The sequence below is a fragment of the Dendropsophus ebraccatus genome, chromosome 2 (genome assembly GCF_027789765.1).
Source record: "Dendropsophus ebraccatus isolate aDenEbr1 chromosome 2, aDenEbr1.pat, whole genome shotgun sequence".
In the NCBI taxonomy this organism is placed as follows: Eukaryota; Metazoa; Chordata; class Amphibia; order Anura; family Hylidae; genus Dendropsophus; species Dendropsophus ebraccatus.
Window position 1 is genome coordinate 208,697,291 of NC_091455.1, and position 16,497 is coordinate 208,713,787.

The window sequence follows — 16,497 nt, forward strand, 5'->3', positions numbered from 1 at the left end:
TCCCTGCAAAACACAATACCCATTATGTCTAGACTAGTCAGAAAAGGGGTGGAGCTTATGTAAACCACACCTTAAAGTGGGTGTTTTGGAGGCGTTCTGAGCAGTCCTGGGGGCGGGACTTACAGTGTATCTGGCTACTAACAGAATGGTCAGGGGTGGCTCCTTCCTAGCACAGCTGTATGAATACAGGAGGGGACTTGTTCACTGACCATATAGCCTTCAGATCATAGATGTGTGCAACGTGTATGTATACTTGTGTATATGTATGATAGTGTGGGTGTGCACCTCCAGGTAAGGCTGGGTTCACACTGTGTTTTTGCTGTCCGTTTAGTGCATTTGTTTTATCGGGGAAAAAAGGAGATGCAAAAACAAATGCAGTTGTACTATATCCATCAGGATCCATTTTCCATTGACTTGCATTATAAAACAAAAAAGGGATCGAACAGATGTGGGGGAGGAAGGAGGCGGCATGCTGCAGCTCAGCCCGGCCTCTATGACACTTGAGCTTGGAAGAAAACATGATTTTATAACTCTGCAAACAGCTGTCAGCTAAGAGACAGAGAATCAAGGAATCCTCCTGTTGGATGGGGAAGGCTCAAATGTGAACAGAAGCCAAGAAGCAAACATAATAACACAACATAGATTTATTATATCAGTATAAATCACAATGTAATAGTATTGGCGTCTTTCAGCAGATCCCTGGGAACAGTCAGCAGGTTGTCCCCACCCATTGTCAGCAATGGGGATGTGGATGGACTGTGATGTGATGTCAGGATCAGCACAAGGAAAGTTCCTAACAAGTATTTTCCAAGTTAGATGAAAAGTTTTAAATTGTTCCCTGAGAACCTGAAATCCCTGAGTATTTCCTCATTGTAGAAATCCGCATAGTCCATCAGATCTATTGCTTCAGCCGTGATTTAACCCTTTCCTCAGAGTCCTAAAAAATAATAGAAAGAAAAAGATATAAAATCTGTTCAGTAATAAACAGCAAAAACAACAATAGAAACATCATATAAAGTAACAGCGGAATCTGGGAGCCCTGATAATGGCTTATGTACCCAGGGGCGGATTAACTTTACCATAGGCCCCGGGCTGTTCACCAGGCCTGGGCCCCCCCACCCCACTGTAACTATGGCGGCACTAGCCTGGCGTTCATAGTACAGGATAGATAATGTCATGATGTCCTGATTTGTGCAAAATTGCCATTAAAAAACTGTGATTTTTGCAAATCATGGTGGAAGTGTAGCCAGGAGACAGTGCACCACTGAAAGTATAAGTCTTTTTGGGTGGTCATGGGCCCCCAGGAGCTTAGGGCCCCGGGCTGCCGCCCCTACTATAATCCACTACTGTATGTACCCCAAAAAAACCAGCTAAGTCATGTGGCCTTTGGCTAATATATCCGGTCATGGTCTCATCCACAGTGAGAGCGCCCCCTAATGGTTTCATCCAGAGTGAGCCATTGTAAGGCCCTCAAAAAGGAGGGGTCCTACAAGAGGAGACCAGTACTATCAATGCTGATTGTAGGAGAATGGAATAAGCAGCCCCCCATATGGAATAAGGAGCCCCCCATATGGAACAAACAGCCCCCCCATATGGAACAAAGAGCCCCTATATAGAATAAACAGCCCCCATATGGAATAAGCAGACCCCCATATGGAATAAGCAGACCCCCATATGGAATAAGCAGACCCCCATATGAAATAAGCAGCCCCACATATGGAATAAACAGCCCCCCATATGGAATAAGCAGCCCCATATGGAACAAACAGCCCCCCATATGGAATAAGCAGCCCCCCATATGAAATAAGCAGCCCCCCATATGGAATAAACAGCCCCCATATGGAATAAGCAGCCCCCCATATGGAATAAGCAGCCCCCATATGGAATAAACAGCCCCCATATGAAATAAGCAGCCCCCCATATGGAATAAGCAGCCCCCCATATGGAATAAACAGCCCCCCATATGGAATAAGCAGACCCCCATATGGAATAAGCAGACCCCCATATGGAATAAGCAGACCCCCATATGGAATAAACAGCCCCCCATATGGAATAAGCAGACCCCTATATGGAATAAACAGACCCCCATATGGAATAAACAGCCCCCCATATGGAATAAGCAAACCCCCATATGGAATAAACAGCTTCCCATATGGAATAAGCAGACCCCCATATGGAATAAGCAGCCCCCCATATGGAATAAGCAGCCCCCCATATGGAATAAGAAGACCCCCATATGGAATAAGCAGACCCCCATATGGAATAAGCAGCCCCCCATATGGAATAAGCAGACCCCCATATGGAATAAGAAGCCCCCCATATGAAATAAGCAGACCCCCATATGGAATAAGCAGACCCCCATATGGAATAAACAGATCCTCACAATATTTTGCAGTACAAAGAAACTTAAAGGGCAACTCCGGATAAGAAAAACTTGTTTTCTATTAAAAGTACATAAAAAGTTATATAGATGTGTCTATACAATGTATTACCGTATCTGTACGGTTCTGCCACACTGGTAGCTGATAGACATCCAGGAAGTGAAAAAAAATAGCCCCTGTGCCAATCCACATTGTCTCCTGCTCCCACTGCTCTCCCACCTTAGGAGACAATTACCATGCCTCTGTCTCACATTGTGTGTGTTTGCTGAGATCAGGCTGATGATGCAGACAGGGGGCAGGACGTGATGTCACAGGAGGTGCGGCTGGATAACCCAATCCCCTGAGTGATTCACCATCTCTGACCGGCCAGAAGCAGCTGCTGCACTAATTTTACTGATTGTATTGGGTGGGGGCTGTGATGATCACATGAGGGAAAGCATTGCATTCTGGGAAACGCTAAACCAGTAAGAACAGAAACACAAAACAGAGCAAAACCTCCCAAACAAATGGATTTTTAGTAGTTTCAAAACTGGGATAGACAGGTAAGTAATGCGTTATGCGTCTGCAGAAGTTTCATTTTTTTTAACCTCTACCTGGAGTTCCCCTTTAAGTACAAATCTATTTAACTTTCTGAAAAGGGTTGATTTAAAAGAAAGGAGTTTTCACCAGAGTGCCCCTTTAAATGCTTTACTCACTTGGTTACTGGCAGTGAATTTTTCTTCCACCCGATCCATGAATGCCGTGTATACACCCCGGCGTCTTCTATGCCTCTGAAATATAGATATAATGATGGGAGTTATAGTAGAAGCATGTAAAGTGTTCACCCAGCTTTCTGCACACCCTGAATGTCAGGACGGGTTATCATCACCTGAATGTAACTGAACGATTTCTCTATTCCCTGACAGCAAGCAGAAATCATGAAAACCATAAGGAACTGATCCCCGGTGTATATCACATAGAAAGTCATGGTATACTCACACAGCACATCCAGGACAGCAGACAGGCACTCACCGTGTAAGAGGCAGACTTGGGCGGCCAGGGGCTCCTGGGGAGAATCAGCTGGGAATCCCACTGGGGGTCTGGAGGTTTCGGGAGGATGAAGCGCTTCACCTTCACTCTGCTCCTCTTGGCTTCTATAGGTGGAAGTTCACACGCTGCAGTATGGGAGGAAGAATTATCTCAGATGGTCCCTAATATATATACGGTACGGCCATCATCAGAGCTGACCACATGGATACCCTGCAATGAAGCTCCAACACTACAAGCGCAACAAGCCCCTGAGGACTAATCGCACAAGAAACGCGTAGGGCTGCAATATCGTGTATGAACGGACTTCTAAAGGGAAGTAAAAAAACATATACAACAAATGAAATATTATTTATAGACGCGTGTTTGGAAAAAATACTAAAAAATATTGAAGGGGATAATGATATGAAAGCACCTTAGACATGAGAAAAGACGGTTGCAATACCAGTTTGATGTGCAATATTGATGAAAAATAAAGTTTAAACGAGTGCAATCAACTAAGTGCAATAGAGACTGGGTGCAATCAGAAATGCAATATAAAAGAGTGCAATAACATCTATGCAATACAAAGTGTGCAATACCATATGTGCAATAGGAACTGTGCAATAAGAAGTATGCAATATGTGTTACACACAAAAACTAAATATGATTAAGGACTAAGATGATGGTCGTGAAGATAAATTACTGTTTATTGGTTTTCGTTTTTTTTCCCTGTGTTTTGGATTTTTAAAAAAAAGACAAATAAAAGCTATATTTTATTCCTATTAATTCAGTGAATATATGTTATAAAAGGGAATACGAATACTAAATCAAGTACCTGAATTATCAGTGTTCTATATATATATATATATATATATATATATATACTTAGATAGATAGGAGATAGATAGATATGTATATATGTGTGTGCGTGTGTGTGTATAATATATATGTGTGTGTATAATATATATATATATATATATATATATGTGTGTGTGTGTATAATATATATGTGTGTGTGTGTGTGTATAATATATATATATATATATTTATATGTGTGTGTGTGTGTGTATAATATATATATATATATATTATACACAGGACAAGGAGGACTGATAGCACAATGTCTGTTCTCCACTACACAGACTAATAGAGAGAAATCTGCTGATACTGCGGTATCTATGAGGCTATCACCGACTATATCACAGACTGCAAGGTGAACGTATACGTGATAGCAAAGGTGACAGAGTGCAGAAGAAACCGAACAACAAGGAATAAAACTGCTTTGTGTCAAATACTACGAGATCTTATTACATTGATGTCTCCTAGGACAAGTATGAACTTTATCTGTTTACTCTTCTTAAAGAAACCTGCACCGCTGCACATATATATTCTACATATGAGGTTGAATCACCGCTTATGTTACATAGTATCCTGTAGATCTATTATTTATATATAGCTTATTTATTTATATAAAGATATATGAAACATTACAATAAAAACATTAAAAATAATAATAATATAATAATACAATAATAATAATAATACAATACTAATAATAACAATAAACTAATAATAATAATAATACAATAATAATATTAATAATACAATAATAATACAGCTAATAAAATAATAATAATAATAATAATAATAATAATAATAATAATAATAATAATATGAGTATATACTGTATATCTACCTATATCAATACTTACAAGAACTCAGACCTTGGGCTTTAAACTTTAGGTTGAATGGATCCCGGGAATAACTTGTAACAAAATCCGGGATGTCCGTCTCGTACTGCGGGGGAATCATATGGATTAGTATAAGTGATTGTGGAATTGAAGAATAAGACAAGTAAATGTTGCACATGCTCTGAGCGAGGCCTTTGTCATGATAAAAGCTTGTGATACTGTAATGGAAGGAGAAGGGGCCCACAGCAGCACAGAGTGTTTCAGGTGATGACTGTGTTGATTATGTAGGGGGCCGTGACCTGTGTATTGATGATGATGATGATGATGATTGAGTACAGGGCTGGATGTGACAGGTATTTCAATGATATTTAGAGGGGAAGAGAAACAAGTAAAGGGTCAGAGACGGAGAATTATAAAGTGGAAAGGACAGGGTAACAGCAGCACAGAGTGTTTCAGTGGATTGTTTGCAGTGACCCAATCATATGCTGTATATAGTTAGAATAAAGCTGCACATGACAGGGACAAGCGGGAGGTCAAAGGCTGATTGTTATGTACTGAAAAGAGAGTGACCCCACAGCAGCACAGAGTGTTTTAGTGTGTTGATCTTGTGAGAAGCAGTGACCCGCCCTCTTATATTACTATAGGGTCAGCGTCATGATCTCAGGGAATAGGAAGCCACAGATTAAAGGGGTACTCCAGCGAAAATGTTTATAGCGAAAAGCAAAAAAGTTATATATATTTGTAATTTACTTCTATTAAAAAATCTTAAGTCTTCCCATACTTATTAGCTGCTGTATGTCCTGCATGAAATGTTTCATTTTCAGTCTTACACAGTGCTCTCTGCTGACATCTCTGGCCGTGTCAGGAACTGTCCAGAGCAGGAGAGGTTTTCTATGGGGATTCATAGAAAACCCAGACAGAGTTCCTCTCTCGGCCAGAGATGTCAGCAGAGAGCACTGTGTCAGACTGAAAATAAAACATTTCCTGCAGGACATACAGCAGCTAATAAGTATGGGAAGACTTAAGATTTTTTAATAGAAATAAATTACAAATCTATATAACTTTCTGATATCAGTAGATTTGAACGAAAAAGATTTTCGCTGGACAACCCCTTTAACAGCTACATAGTAAAGTAAGAAGAGTTTCCACCAGCACAGAGAATTTAAAGGGATTATCCATTGTTAGAAAAACATGGCCGCTTTCTTCCAGAGACAGCACCACTCTTGTCTCCAGTTTGGGTGCAGGTTTTGCAACTCAGTTCCATTGAAGTGAATGGAGATTAATTGCAAACTACACCTGAATTGGTGACAAGAGCAGTGCTGTCTCTGGAAGAAAGCGGCCATGTTTTTCTAACACTGGATATCCCCTTTAACCCTTTCCCACACGAGGACGAAACTGTACGTCCTCGCGCGGGTGGGGGCGTTCAGAGCGGTGCCGCGCGGCGACCCCGCTCTGAACCGTGTCGGTGCCGCTTGTAGCCCGGGACCGCCGGTATTAGCAGGCACGGTCCGATCGCCGTGCCCGCTAATACAGTAATCAGATGCAGCTGTCAAACATGACAGCTGCATCTGATTACCGGATGCAACATTTCCCTGGTGTCTAGTGGGGGAGATCGCTCCTCCGGGACGTTGTCCCGGAGAAGCGATCTCCCTGTCTGGTGCACAACAAGTCAGTTTTACCCCGGGGCGAACGGCGTAAAAACACATTCCCCCAAAATAAAAGAAATGCGTTTTTTTTTTTCAATTTCACCACACTTTGAATTGTTCCCTGGTTTTGCAGTGTACTTTATGCAACAATTCAGCCTGTCATTGCAAAGTACAATTAGTGACGCAAAAAATAGGGGGTCATGTGGGTCTCTAGGTGTAATAATGCAAGTGCTATGGCCCTTTAAGCACAAGGAGGAAAAAACGAAAATTAGCCTGGTCCCGAAGGGGTTAAGGAGTGTGTGCTCTGTTAGGTTCCGATATCAGATGACCCCTTTAAGGTTCCTACATCAAATCTACATCATGTCACTTCCCATCATGCACCTTGTTATACCTCCTTACCTGTCTGAAGTCGTGAGGATGGGGGTCCTTGTATTTCTCCTTAGGGTAGACGCCATTTCTAACATACAACGTGCTGGATTCCAAGGGATCCACTGGGCGGAATCTGGTCAGGAACCTCTGGGGATCCCCGGATCTCCTCAGCCTTGGTGGGGGAGGGGTGACTCTGATCCCCTCCAGCTCCGGTCTCTTGGGAATCTCTCTCACCTTCTTCCTATCAGTTTCCTCCAATCTTCTCGGTAAATTCAGAGATTTGTACAACCTGAGGCTGAAGTCCGGAGGTTTCTTCTTCCAGATGTTCTGCAGCGGAGCCGCCTCTGGGGTCAGATGGTTGTCGCTTCTTTCTACGGCCAGATTATTAATGGCCGTGAACTTTACTTGTCTGGTGAAGAAGTATCGAGAGTCATTGTCCCCCGGGTGTCTGATACTGATGGACATGGTGACCTGGGAAAACAGCAAAGACTTATAAGTATATAGAACAGCTCAATGCCAGGCGGCTGCTGCACAAGGCAAGTCAGTGTATAGGTGCCAGGGTGGATAAAAATCAATGATTTTTTTAAAAAAATCAAAAAAATCGGATTTTTTTGATTTAAATCGGATTTTTTTGATTTAAATCGGATTTTTTTCAATAAACTGCTTTTTGAGGAAAATATTTTACCATCCAAAGGTTCTTCCATCATGAGATAAAGCGGAGTTGTTTAACTCAGTAGAATAAAGGCTGTATATGTTCTCAAATGTTACAACATGAACAGAGTTGAGAAAAAGACCTTAATCCTATTGTTCTACAAACCTATGAATACAGAATCATCCCCTTCAGTACCAAGTCCAAGAAGTTAGACAATATGTTTCTGATTGTTTGGACTATTTTTTTTTTTTTTTTTGTTTAGCCAAATTAGTTAACATGGATGTTTGTTTAAGCAAATAACGTATGCTGTAATGTTGTTATTGTTTCAGTTGAATAAATCCATTTAAATTGTTATTAAGTTCAGGATTATTTTTCTCCTTCCTAAGTACAACAGAACAGTGGTGTCCAAATATGAATGATTAACCCATTAAACTGGGGAGAAAAAAGTAATATAAAAAGTGATTCTAAAAATCTTCATCTACTTGCATGTTAAAGTAGCAAGAACTAGTTTAGGTAGAAACTTTGATTTAAATCACTGATTTAAATCAAGCCTTCCTGACTAGTGATTTAAATCGTGATTTAAATCGTGATTTAAATCAGTTTGATTTAAAACAAATCCACCCTGATAGGTGCAATGGAATATTCTGGAATCCATACAAAATCTATCTATCTATCTATCTATCTATCTATCTATCTCCTATCTATCTATCTATTTATTATCTATCTATCTATCTATCTATCTATCTATCTATCTATCTATCTACCTACCTATCTATCTATCTATCTATCTATCTATTTATCTCCTATCTATCTATCTATCTATCTATCTATCTATCTATCTCCTATCTATCTATCTATCTATCTATCTATCTATCTCCTATCTATCTATCTATCTATCTATCTGTCTGTCTGTCTGTCTGTCTGTCTGTCTATCTATCTATCTATCTATCTCCTATCTATCTATCTATCTATCTATCTATCTATCTATCTATCTACCAACAAAACACAACAATCACTGAACTCAGGGAGAACAGTGAAAAACTCCAATGGAGTACCCATTTACGAGTCTCCATTGATTGTCCCATACAAAATTTAAATATGCAAAAAAAAGCGTCCGTGGAGCCCCAGTTACGAGTCTCAAAACACGGGAATAGCCAGATATCCCTCTCTCAAGATATCCCTCTCTATCTATCAATCAATCAATCAATCAATCAATAATTCAGTAATCCATACAGTGCTGGGAGGGCTGCCGGCTTCCTCTCTTACCCCAGGTTAGCTCTGTAGTTGCTATAGTCAGGTAGTATAGCTGGTGACACCTTCCTCAGGGTGCTGTCTGTCTCTGCAGGGTGCGGAGTTGCCAGGATACTAAGTAATCGGCCATTCACCATATACAACCTGCAAAGCTTCTGTGTGTTTACTGTAAAAGGCGAATTCAGGGGAACTTAGCAACAATGTAACTTTTATTGTTCCTGACTGTAAAGAGTAAGAAGAAAACAAAAGCAGGAGGGAATGTGTATGATAGGGGCCCATATCTCCAGAGACACCAGGGGGTCCGCACTGTCAGAATCTGTAAAAAAAAAAAAGAGAGAAAAAAGCCCAAATGTATTTATAATATCTATCTGCTATCTATCTATCTCCTATCTATCTATCTATCTATCTCCTATCTATCTATCTATCTATCTATCATCTATCTATCTCCTATCTATCTATCTATCTATCTATCTATCTATCTATCTATCTATCTATCTATCTATCTATCTATCTATCTATCCATCTATTCTTTTCCTTTCTTTCTACAAACCCCAAAATCCTATAGAGTTGCCATCCAGCACCACCTAGTGGTTACTTCTGGTACAGCATTAGTCATCGGAGGTCTCTGAGAGTTCAGGCCTTTCATAGGAGTTAGGAGTAGGGTAGGAGTAGGTTGCTTCCTGGATTGCACCCGCCTTGTACACTAGACCAGTGCTTCTCAAACTGTGAGGCGCCCCCTAGTTGTTGGTGAGGCCCAGCTGAGGAGACAGCTTTCATGGTCAGTCTGGTGAGGCCCAGGCATCCTCATGGTCAGTCTGGTGAGGCCCGGGCATCCTCATGGTCAGTCTGGTGAGGCCCGGGCATTGCCTTGGTCTGTTGGGTGAGGCTCCAGTAGAAAACGTTTGGGAAGCACTGGTCTAGAAGACGTTGTGTGTTTCAGCTCCTTATGATCCTGAGTGTGTGTGTATATATATATATATATATATATATATATATACAGTGCAGAGAATGATCCCCAGATGTGTCCTGCAGCCAGGATCTGTGTGTGCAGTTACACGGGATGAACACTAGATGGCGCACGGACATAATAAGGAGAAAACTATTAGGAATAAATATCAGAAAATGAGATGAAGCCCTGAGTAATGTGATGTGTGGTATCTACAGTGGTGTGTGCTGTCTGCTGGTGTATCTAAGCCTATGTTGTGTGATACTTTCTGTTAGGCTGATAACCCTATTATTCGCAATACTGTTTATTGAGTTGTAGCTAAGCCTATCGTGTGTGATACTGTCTGTTCAGTTCATGTACCTAAGCCTATTATGTGTGATATTGTCTGGTAACCTGCTGTATCTAAGCATAACATGTGTGATACTGTCTGGTCAGTTGAGGTGGTTGTTGAGCGGATATGTCTAAGTCTCTAAGCTTCCCATGTGTGATACTGCTGATGTCTCTAAGCTTCCCATGTGTGATACTGCTGATGTCTCTAAGCTTATCATGTGTGATACTGATGTATCTAAGCCTCTCATGTGTGATACCATCTTCTAAGCTGATATATCTACCCCTATCATTTGTGCTATTGCGGATGTATCTAAGCCTCTCATTTGTGCTATTGTGGATGTATCTAAGCCTCCCATGTGTGATACTCTCCAGCAGTAATGACCCTCTTTCCATCAGTTGGGTACACTCGGGATGGTTTCCATCTCCCTTTGATGCCGCCAGCAGGCCGTATCTCAGCCAGCGGTGTTAGGTGAGCTCTTTGAAGACACATCTGTCTCTGGTAACAGATATTTAGAGGGATACGAGTCAGATCTCCGGCGTCTTGTTGAACTTCTCTTACCTCTATGAATGTGGAGACCTGCTGTATCCAATGGGGGGGTCTCTCCGGGGGCAAACACTGGGGTGCATATGAGGGCATTGTGACCCCCAGGCATACTTATGGTGCTGACCCATCACACATCCTCTATAGTGTTTTCCAACTTACCACTTTCCAGCTGCTGCAAAACTACAACTCCCATCATGCCCTGACAGCCTTCGGCTGTCAGGGCATGATGGGAGTTGTAGTTTTGCAGCAGGTTGGACAGCACTGCACTATATTAATCCTGGAGTTTGCATTCCACCCCTATGACATGACTATTGGGGGTCCCTGACAAGTCCTATAACCAGTGACGTCCTCCAGCCCTTTCCATATGTTACACATTCATGTCCATGGTTTTATTGGGGTCTAGAGATTATCATATGCAGAATTCCTGACAGAGCCCCCAGCTGTCCACAGGCGTCTGCAGGACCCCTATGTCTTCCAAGCTGTCATGAATAAGAGCTCAGTCCCTGTACACCTGTATACAGAGCAGCATCCTCCACATCTGCATCTCCTATTTACAATGCCCAGGACATGCCTGATCCACTATATACAGTAAAAAAAGATTTGTAATTTACTTCTATTTTAAAAAAATCTCCAGTCTTCCAGTACTTATCAGCTGCTGTATGTCCTGCAGGAAGTGGTGTATTCTTTCCAGTCTGACACAGTGCTCTCTGCTGCCACCTCTGTCCATGTCAGGAACTGTCCAGAGCAGCAGCAAATCCCCATAGACTAGAAAAAATACCCCACTTTCCGCATGACATACAGCAGCTGATAAGTACTGGAAGACTGGAGATTTTTTTTTTCTTTAATAGAAGTAAATTAGAAATATCTGGCACTTCCTGCAGGGCATACAGCAGATGAGAAGTACTGGAAGACTGGAGATTTTTATTTATTTATTTTTAATAGAAGTAAATTACAAATCTCTGGCACTTTCTGGCACCAGTTGATTTGAAAGAGAACATTTTGATGAACTATCACTTTAAACCCATTATTTCGCACCCTATTCTGTAAATTGCCATCATGTATCAACCAGAGTATAGAATAGCTGCAAAGAGTGTCTCTTGCTCTGGAGGACCCAACATGACCATGTATTACACAGCCTATGCATCTCAACAGGATCCCTGTAATACTGCCTGTGACCTGTGGTGGCACTGTGGGGAAACTAAACACTTAGGGGGAGATTTATCAAACATGGTGTAAAGTGAAACTGGCTCAGTTGCCCCTAGCAACCAATCAGATTCCATCTTTCATTCCTCACAGACTCTTTGGAAAATGAAAGGTGGAATCTGATTGGTTGCTAGGGGCGACTGAGCCAGTTTCACTTTACACCATGTTTGATAAATCTCCCCCTTTATATCCTGATTAATTCACAGTTTGGTAGAAGTCAAAAAATACAATTATTGTAACAAAAAAGTAATTGTTCGAAGCAGGAAATCCCTCGAACTTCTGCCTAATTTAGTTCTATTAAGGAGTGTTTAAATGGTCACTGTCATTTCAAACACTCCATGTGACGGCTCATAGGATTCCTAACATGTTTATATATCACCTAATTTACCAAAATATACTCCTTACATGTACTCCTTACCCCAGAAAAAAAAAAAAAAACAGCACAAAAGTCTTGGCCACTAGGTGTCTCCCTTCTTTGTAATCTGCCGACCACTGCCTGTCGTCAGGGGGATTCTGTCTCTAGTAACAGAGACACCCAGGACAAAACACAAGTGTGGGATTGAGATTGTCTAGTCTAGCCTACATTCACACATTCAGCAGCTTTTCAGGACTGTATATGATGTCTGCAATCTTCAACTGCAATCTACAAAAAATTTCATGCGTAATGCATCCGTAATCCAGATTTTTTTCGCAGATCAGCAATAAAAAAAAAAAAAAAAAAGTGAGAGCGGTTTAAAATGATAGCTCATTTGTATTTTATACGGATTCGCGGATGTGACGGACATTTCGTCCATAAAAATTTTGGACCTGCAAAAATGTATTAATGTGAGGCGAAGATTATATCACAGACTGGATACAGGGCAGCGGCAGGTCCGTGTGGGGGCAAATTCTCATTGACCACCGGGATCCTGAAAATGAAAGACAAAGTTGCAGAACTCTTTATTACTCAAACATTGATCTTCATTTACATAGAAAGAAATAAAAAAAGAATAGAAAGATTGTAAGTGAGAGGAGTCTGGGATCTGCTGGAGTCATGGGGGGCCGGAGGACACGGGGGAGGGGGGGATATTCATTTCACTCAGGAAACACAGAAGGAAATATCCTGCGGTGGATGGGAAATTATTTTACGCTCAAGAGATCTACAAGGAAATTGGTAAAAATAAATATCATCTACAAATTGTGGCTATCAGGGCATGCTGGGAATTGTAGTTTATAATAGCTATGGGTCCACAAGTTGGGACCAATGTTCTTATAGGTCAGAACATAGATAGATAGATAGATAGATAGATAGATAGATAGATAGATAGATAGATAGATAGATAGATAGATAGATAGGAGATAGATAGATAGGAGATAGATAGGAGATAGATAGATAGATAGATAGATAGATAGATAGATAGATAGATAGATAGGAGATAGATAGATAGATAGATAGATAGATAGATAGATAGATCATAGATAGATAGATAGATGATAGATAGATAGATAGATAGATAGATAATAGATAGATAGAAGATAGATAGGAGATAGATAGATAGATAGATAGATAGGAGATAGATAGATAGGAGATAGATAGATAGATAGATAGATAGATAGATAGATAGATAGACAGGAGATAGATAGGAGATAAGATAGATAGATAGATAGATAGATAGATAGATAGATAGATAGATAGATAGGAGATAGATAGATAGATAGAAGATAGATAGATAGATAGGAGATAGATAGATAGGAGATAGATAGATAGATAGATAGATAGATAGATAGATAGATAGATAGGAGATAGATAGATAGATAGATAGATAGATAGATAGATAGATAGAAGATAGATAGATAGATAGATAGATAGATAGATAGGAGATAGATAGATAGGAGATAGATAGATAGATAGATAGATAGATAGATAGATAGATGATAGGAGATAGATAGATAGATAGATAGATAGATAGATAGATAGGAGATAGATAGATAGATAATAGATAGATAGATAGATAGATAGATAGATAGATAGATAGATAAATAGATAGGAGATAGATAGATAGGAGATAGATAGATAGGAGATAGATAGATAGATAGATAGATAGATAGATAGATAGATAGGAGATAGATAGATAGATAGATAGATAGATAGATAGATAGGAGATAGATAGGAGATAGATAGATAGGAGATAGATAGATAGATAGGAGACAGATAGATAGGAGATAGATAGATAGATAGATAGATAGGAGATAGATAGATAGATAGATAGATAGATAGATAGATAGATAGATAGATAGATAGGAGATAGATAGATAGGAGATAGATAGATAGGAGATAGATAGATAGATAGATAGATAGATAGATAGATAGATAGATAGATAGGAGATAGATAGATAGATAGATAGAAGATAGATAGATAGATAGATAGATAGATAGATAGATAGATAGATAGATAGATAGGAGATAGATAGATAGATAGGAGATAGATAGATAGATAGATAGATGATAGGAGATAGATAGATAGATAGATAGATAGATAGATAGATAGATAGATAGATAAATAGATAGGAGATAGATAGATAGGAGATAGATAGATAGGAGATAGATAGATAGATAGATAGATAGATAGATAGATAGATAATAGATAGATAGATAGATAGATAGATAGATAAATAGATAGGAGATAGATAGATAGGAGATAGATAGATAGGAGATAGATAGATAGATAGATAGATAGATAGATAGGAGATAGATAGATAGATAGATAGATAGATAGATAGATAGATAGATAGGAGATAGATAGGAGATAGATAGATAGGAGATAGATAGATAGATAGATAGATAGATAGATAGATAGATAGATAGATAGGAGATAGATAGATAGGAGATAGATAGATAGATAGATAGATAGATAGATAGATAGGAGATAGATAGATAGATAGATAGATAGATAGATAGATAGGAGATAGATAGATAGATAGATAGATAGGAGATAGATAGATAGATAGATAGATAGATAGATAGATAGATAGATAGATAGATAGATGTTATGTGTGACCTTATTACACTATACTGAGATCCTCCTACGTGTTTCATGATCTCTCTGATCCGTCTTCCAGCAATCACACTAATGTTCTCTTTATCTATCTGTAATGTTTCCTACTTGATCACATCAGATATTTCTTTCATTGTGTTCCTAAAATCTGTGGGGGTCAGTGTGACCCTGAAATGCGTGGTGCGGTATAATCCCTGTAAGAGCTGTGTGTTCTCCTCCCTCCATGCTCGCCCCCCTTCCTTACTCCTTCCATCAGCTTTTTTATTCAGAATACATTTTTTTTTTTCAGTTTTAAAATAAAATAAAATAAACGTCTTTGTGTCGGACACGGCGCCCCCTCCCCCAGAGACACCACCCTATAAACAATACGGCAGTGCTGGGACTCCAGGCTGATTACAGGTCTCCGCACATTATAGGAGATCTGGGGTGGGGGTCCCGGCACACCTGGTTTTTTATCAGATTTTGGGAATGGATGGATTCTGCATTGTTCCCACCATTATGTGTGATGTGTTCCCAGCAGCTGCTCGGCCGTTGTCTGGACGTCCCTCTGCAATAAAACTGAACTCTGCACAGGCTGGAAGCAAGACATAGAACATTCCTTGTATCTTTTAAGGGGTACTCCAGCAAATATCAGAAAAGTCTTCGCTGGAAAGTTATATAGATTTGTAATTTACTTCTATTTAAAATCTCAAGTCTTCCAGTACTTATCCGCTGATGTATGTTCTGCAGGAAGTGGTGTATTCTCTCCAGTCTGACACAGCGCTCTCTGCTGCCACCTCTGTCCATGTCAGGAACTGTCCAGAGCAGCAGCAAATCCCATAGAAAACCTCTCCTGCTCTGGACAGTTCCTGACATGGACAGAGGTGGCAGCAGAGAGCACTGCGTCAGACTGGAGAGAATTGTAAAGTGCTGCGGAATCTGTTGGTGCTATATAAATAAAAAATTATTATAATAATAATAATTATTATTACACCTTCCTGCAGAACATGCAGCAGCTGAAAAGTACTGGAAGACTGGAGATATTTAAATAGAAGTAAATTATATAACTTTTTAAAACCAATTGATTTGAAAGAAAAAAATTTGCGCTGGAGTACCCCTCTAAAGGAATACCCCAGTTTCTTTAAAGAGTTAATAAAAAAGGTTGCAAGAATTGTTCTTTCTGGGAAACCAAAAATCCAGATGGCTTCCTAGAAACAGGAGCCACATCCGTGCCGGCTAGTCGGGGAATCAGACTGTAATTAGACTGTCAGCTCCTCGGGGGAGGGACTGAGAAATGTGTTCATGCAATAAATATCCAATAGGGAAGATATTATAGAACATTTGTTGGCCAAGAAGAATGACCAAGGACACCCCAATGCAGTGTCATGGCCGCTTACCTTAGGGCCAACATTCCACTCTCTACATCAGGGATCGGGAACCTTCTGCCCTCCAGCTGTGGAAA

The 16,497-nt window shown here is 40.0% G+C and overlaps 1 protein-coding gene across 2 annotated transcripts; it reads right to left on the bottom strand.

Moving 5' to 3' along the window:
* Positions 1-669: 669 nt before the first annotated feature.
* Positions 670-15,132, bottom strand: C2H7orf78 (chromosome 2 C7orf78 homolog). 2 transcript variants are annotated; one of them, XM_069960610.1, is made up of 6 exons: positions 15,089-15,132; positions 7,126-7,566; positions 5,102-5,186; positions 3,393-3,535; positions 3,077-3,151; positions 670-937 (listed from the first exon to the last, which is right to left on the bottom strand). In XM_069960610.1, exons 1-6 carry the CDS (start codon positions 15,095-15,097, stop codon positions 899-901), a joined length of 792 nt encoding a protein of 263 aa, XP_069816711.1. In that variant the 5' UTR covers positions 15,098-15,132; the 3' UTR covers positions 670-898. The 2 variants fall into 2 exon arrangements, with proteins under 2 accessions (XP_069816711.1, XP_069816712.1); XM_069960611.1 differs by lacking the exon at positions 15,089-15,132 and adding an exon at positions 9,014-9,323.
* Positions 15,133-16,497: the final 1,365 nt, after the last annotated feature.

Excerpts from the sequence above, each read along its gene's own strand:
- C2H7orf78 (XM_069960610.1), bottom strand. Across the intron at positions 3,536-5,101 it reads AGCCCAAGGTCTGAGTTCTT|CGTGTGAACTTCCACCTATA; the intron begins GTAAGTATTGAT and ends CCCATACTGCAG. Across the intron at positions 938-3,076 it reads AATTCACTGCCAGTAACCAA|GACTCTGAGGAAAGGGTTAA; the intron begins GTGAGTAAAGCA and ends ATTATTTTTTAG.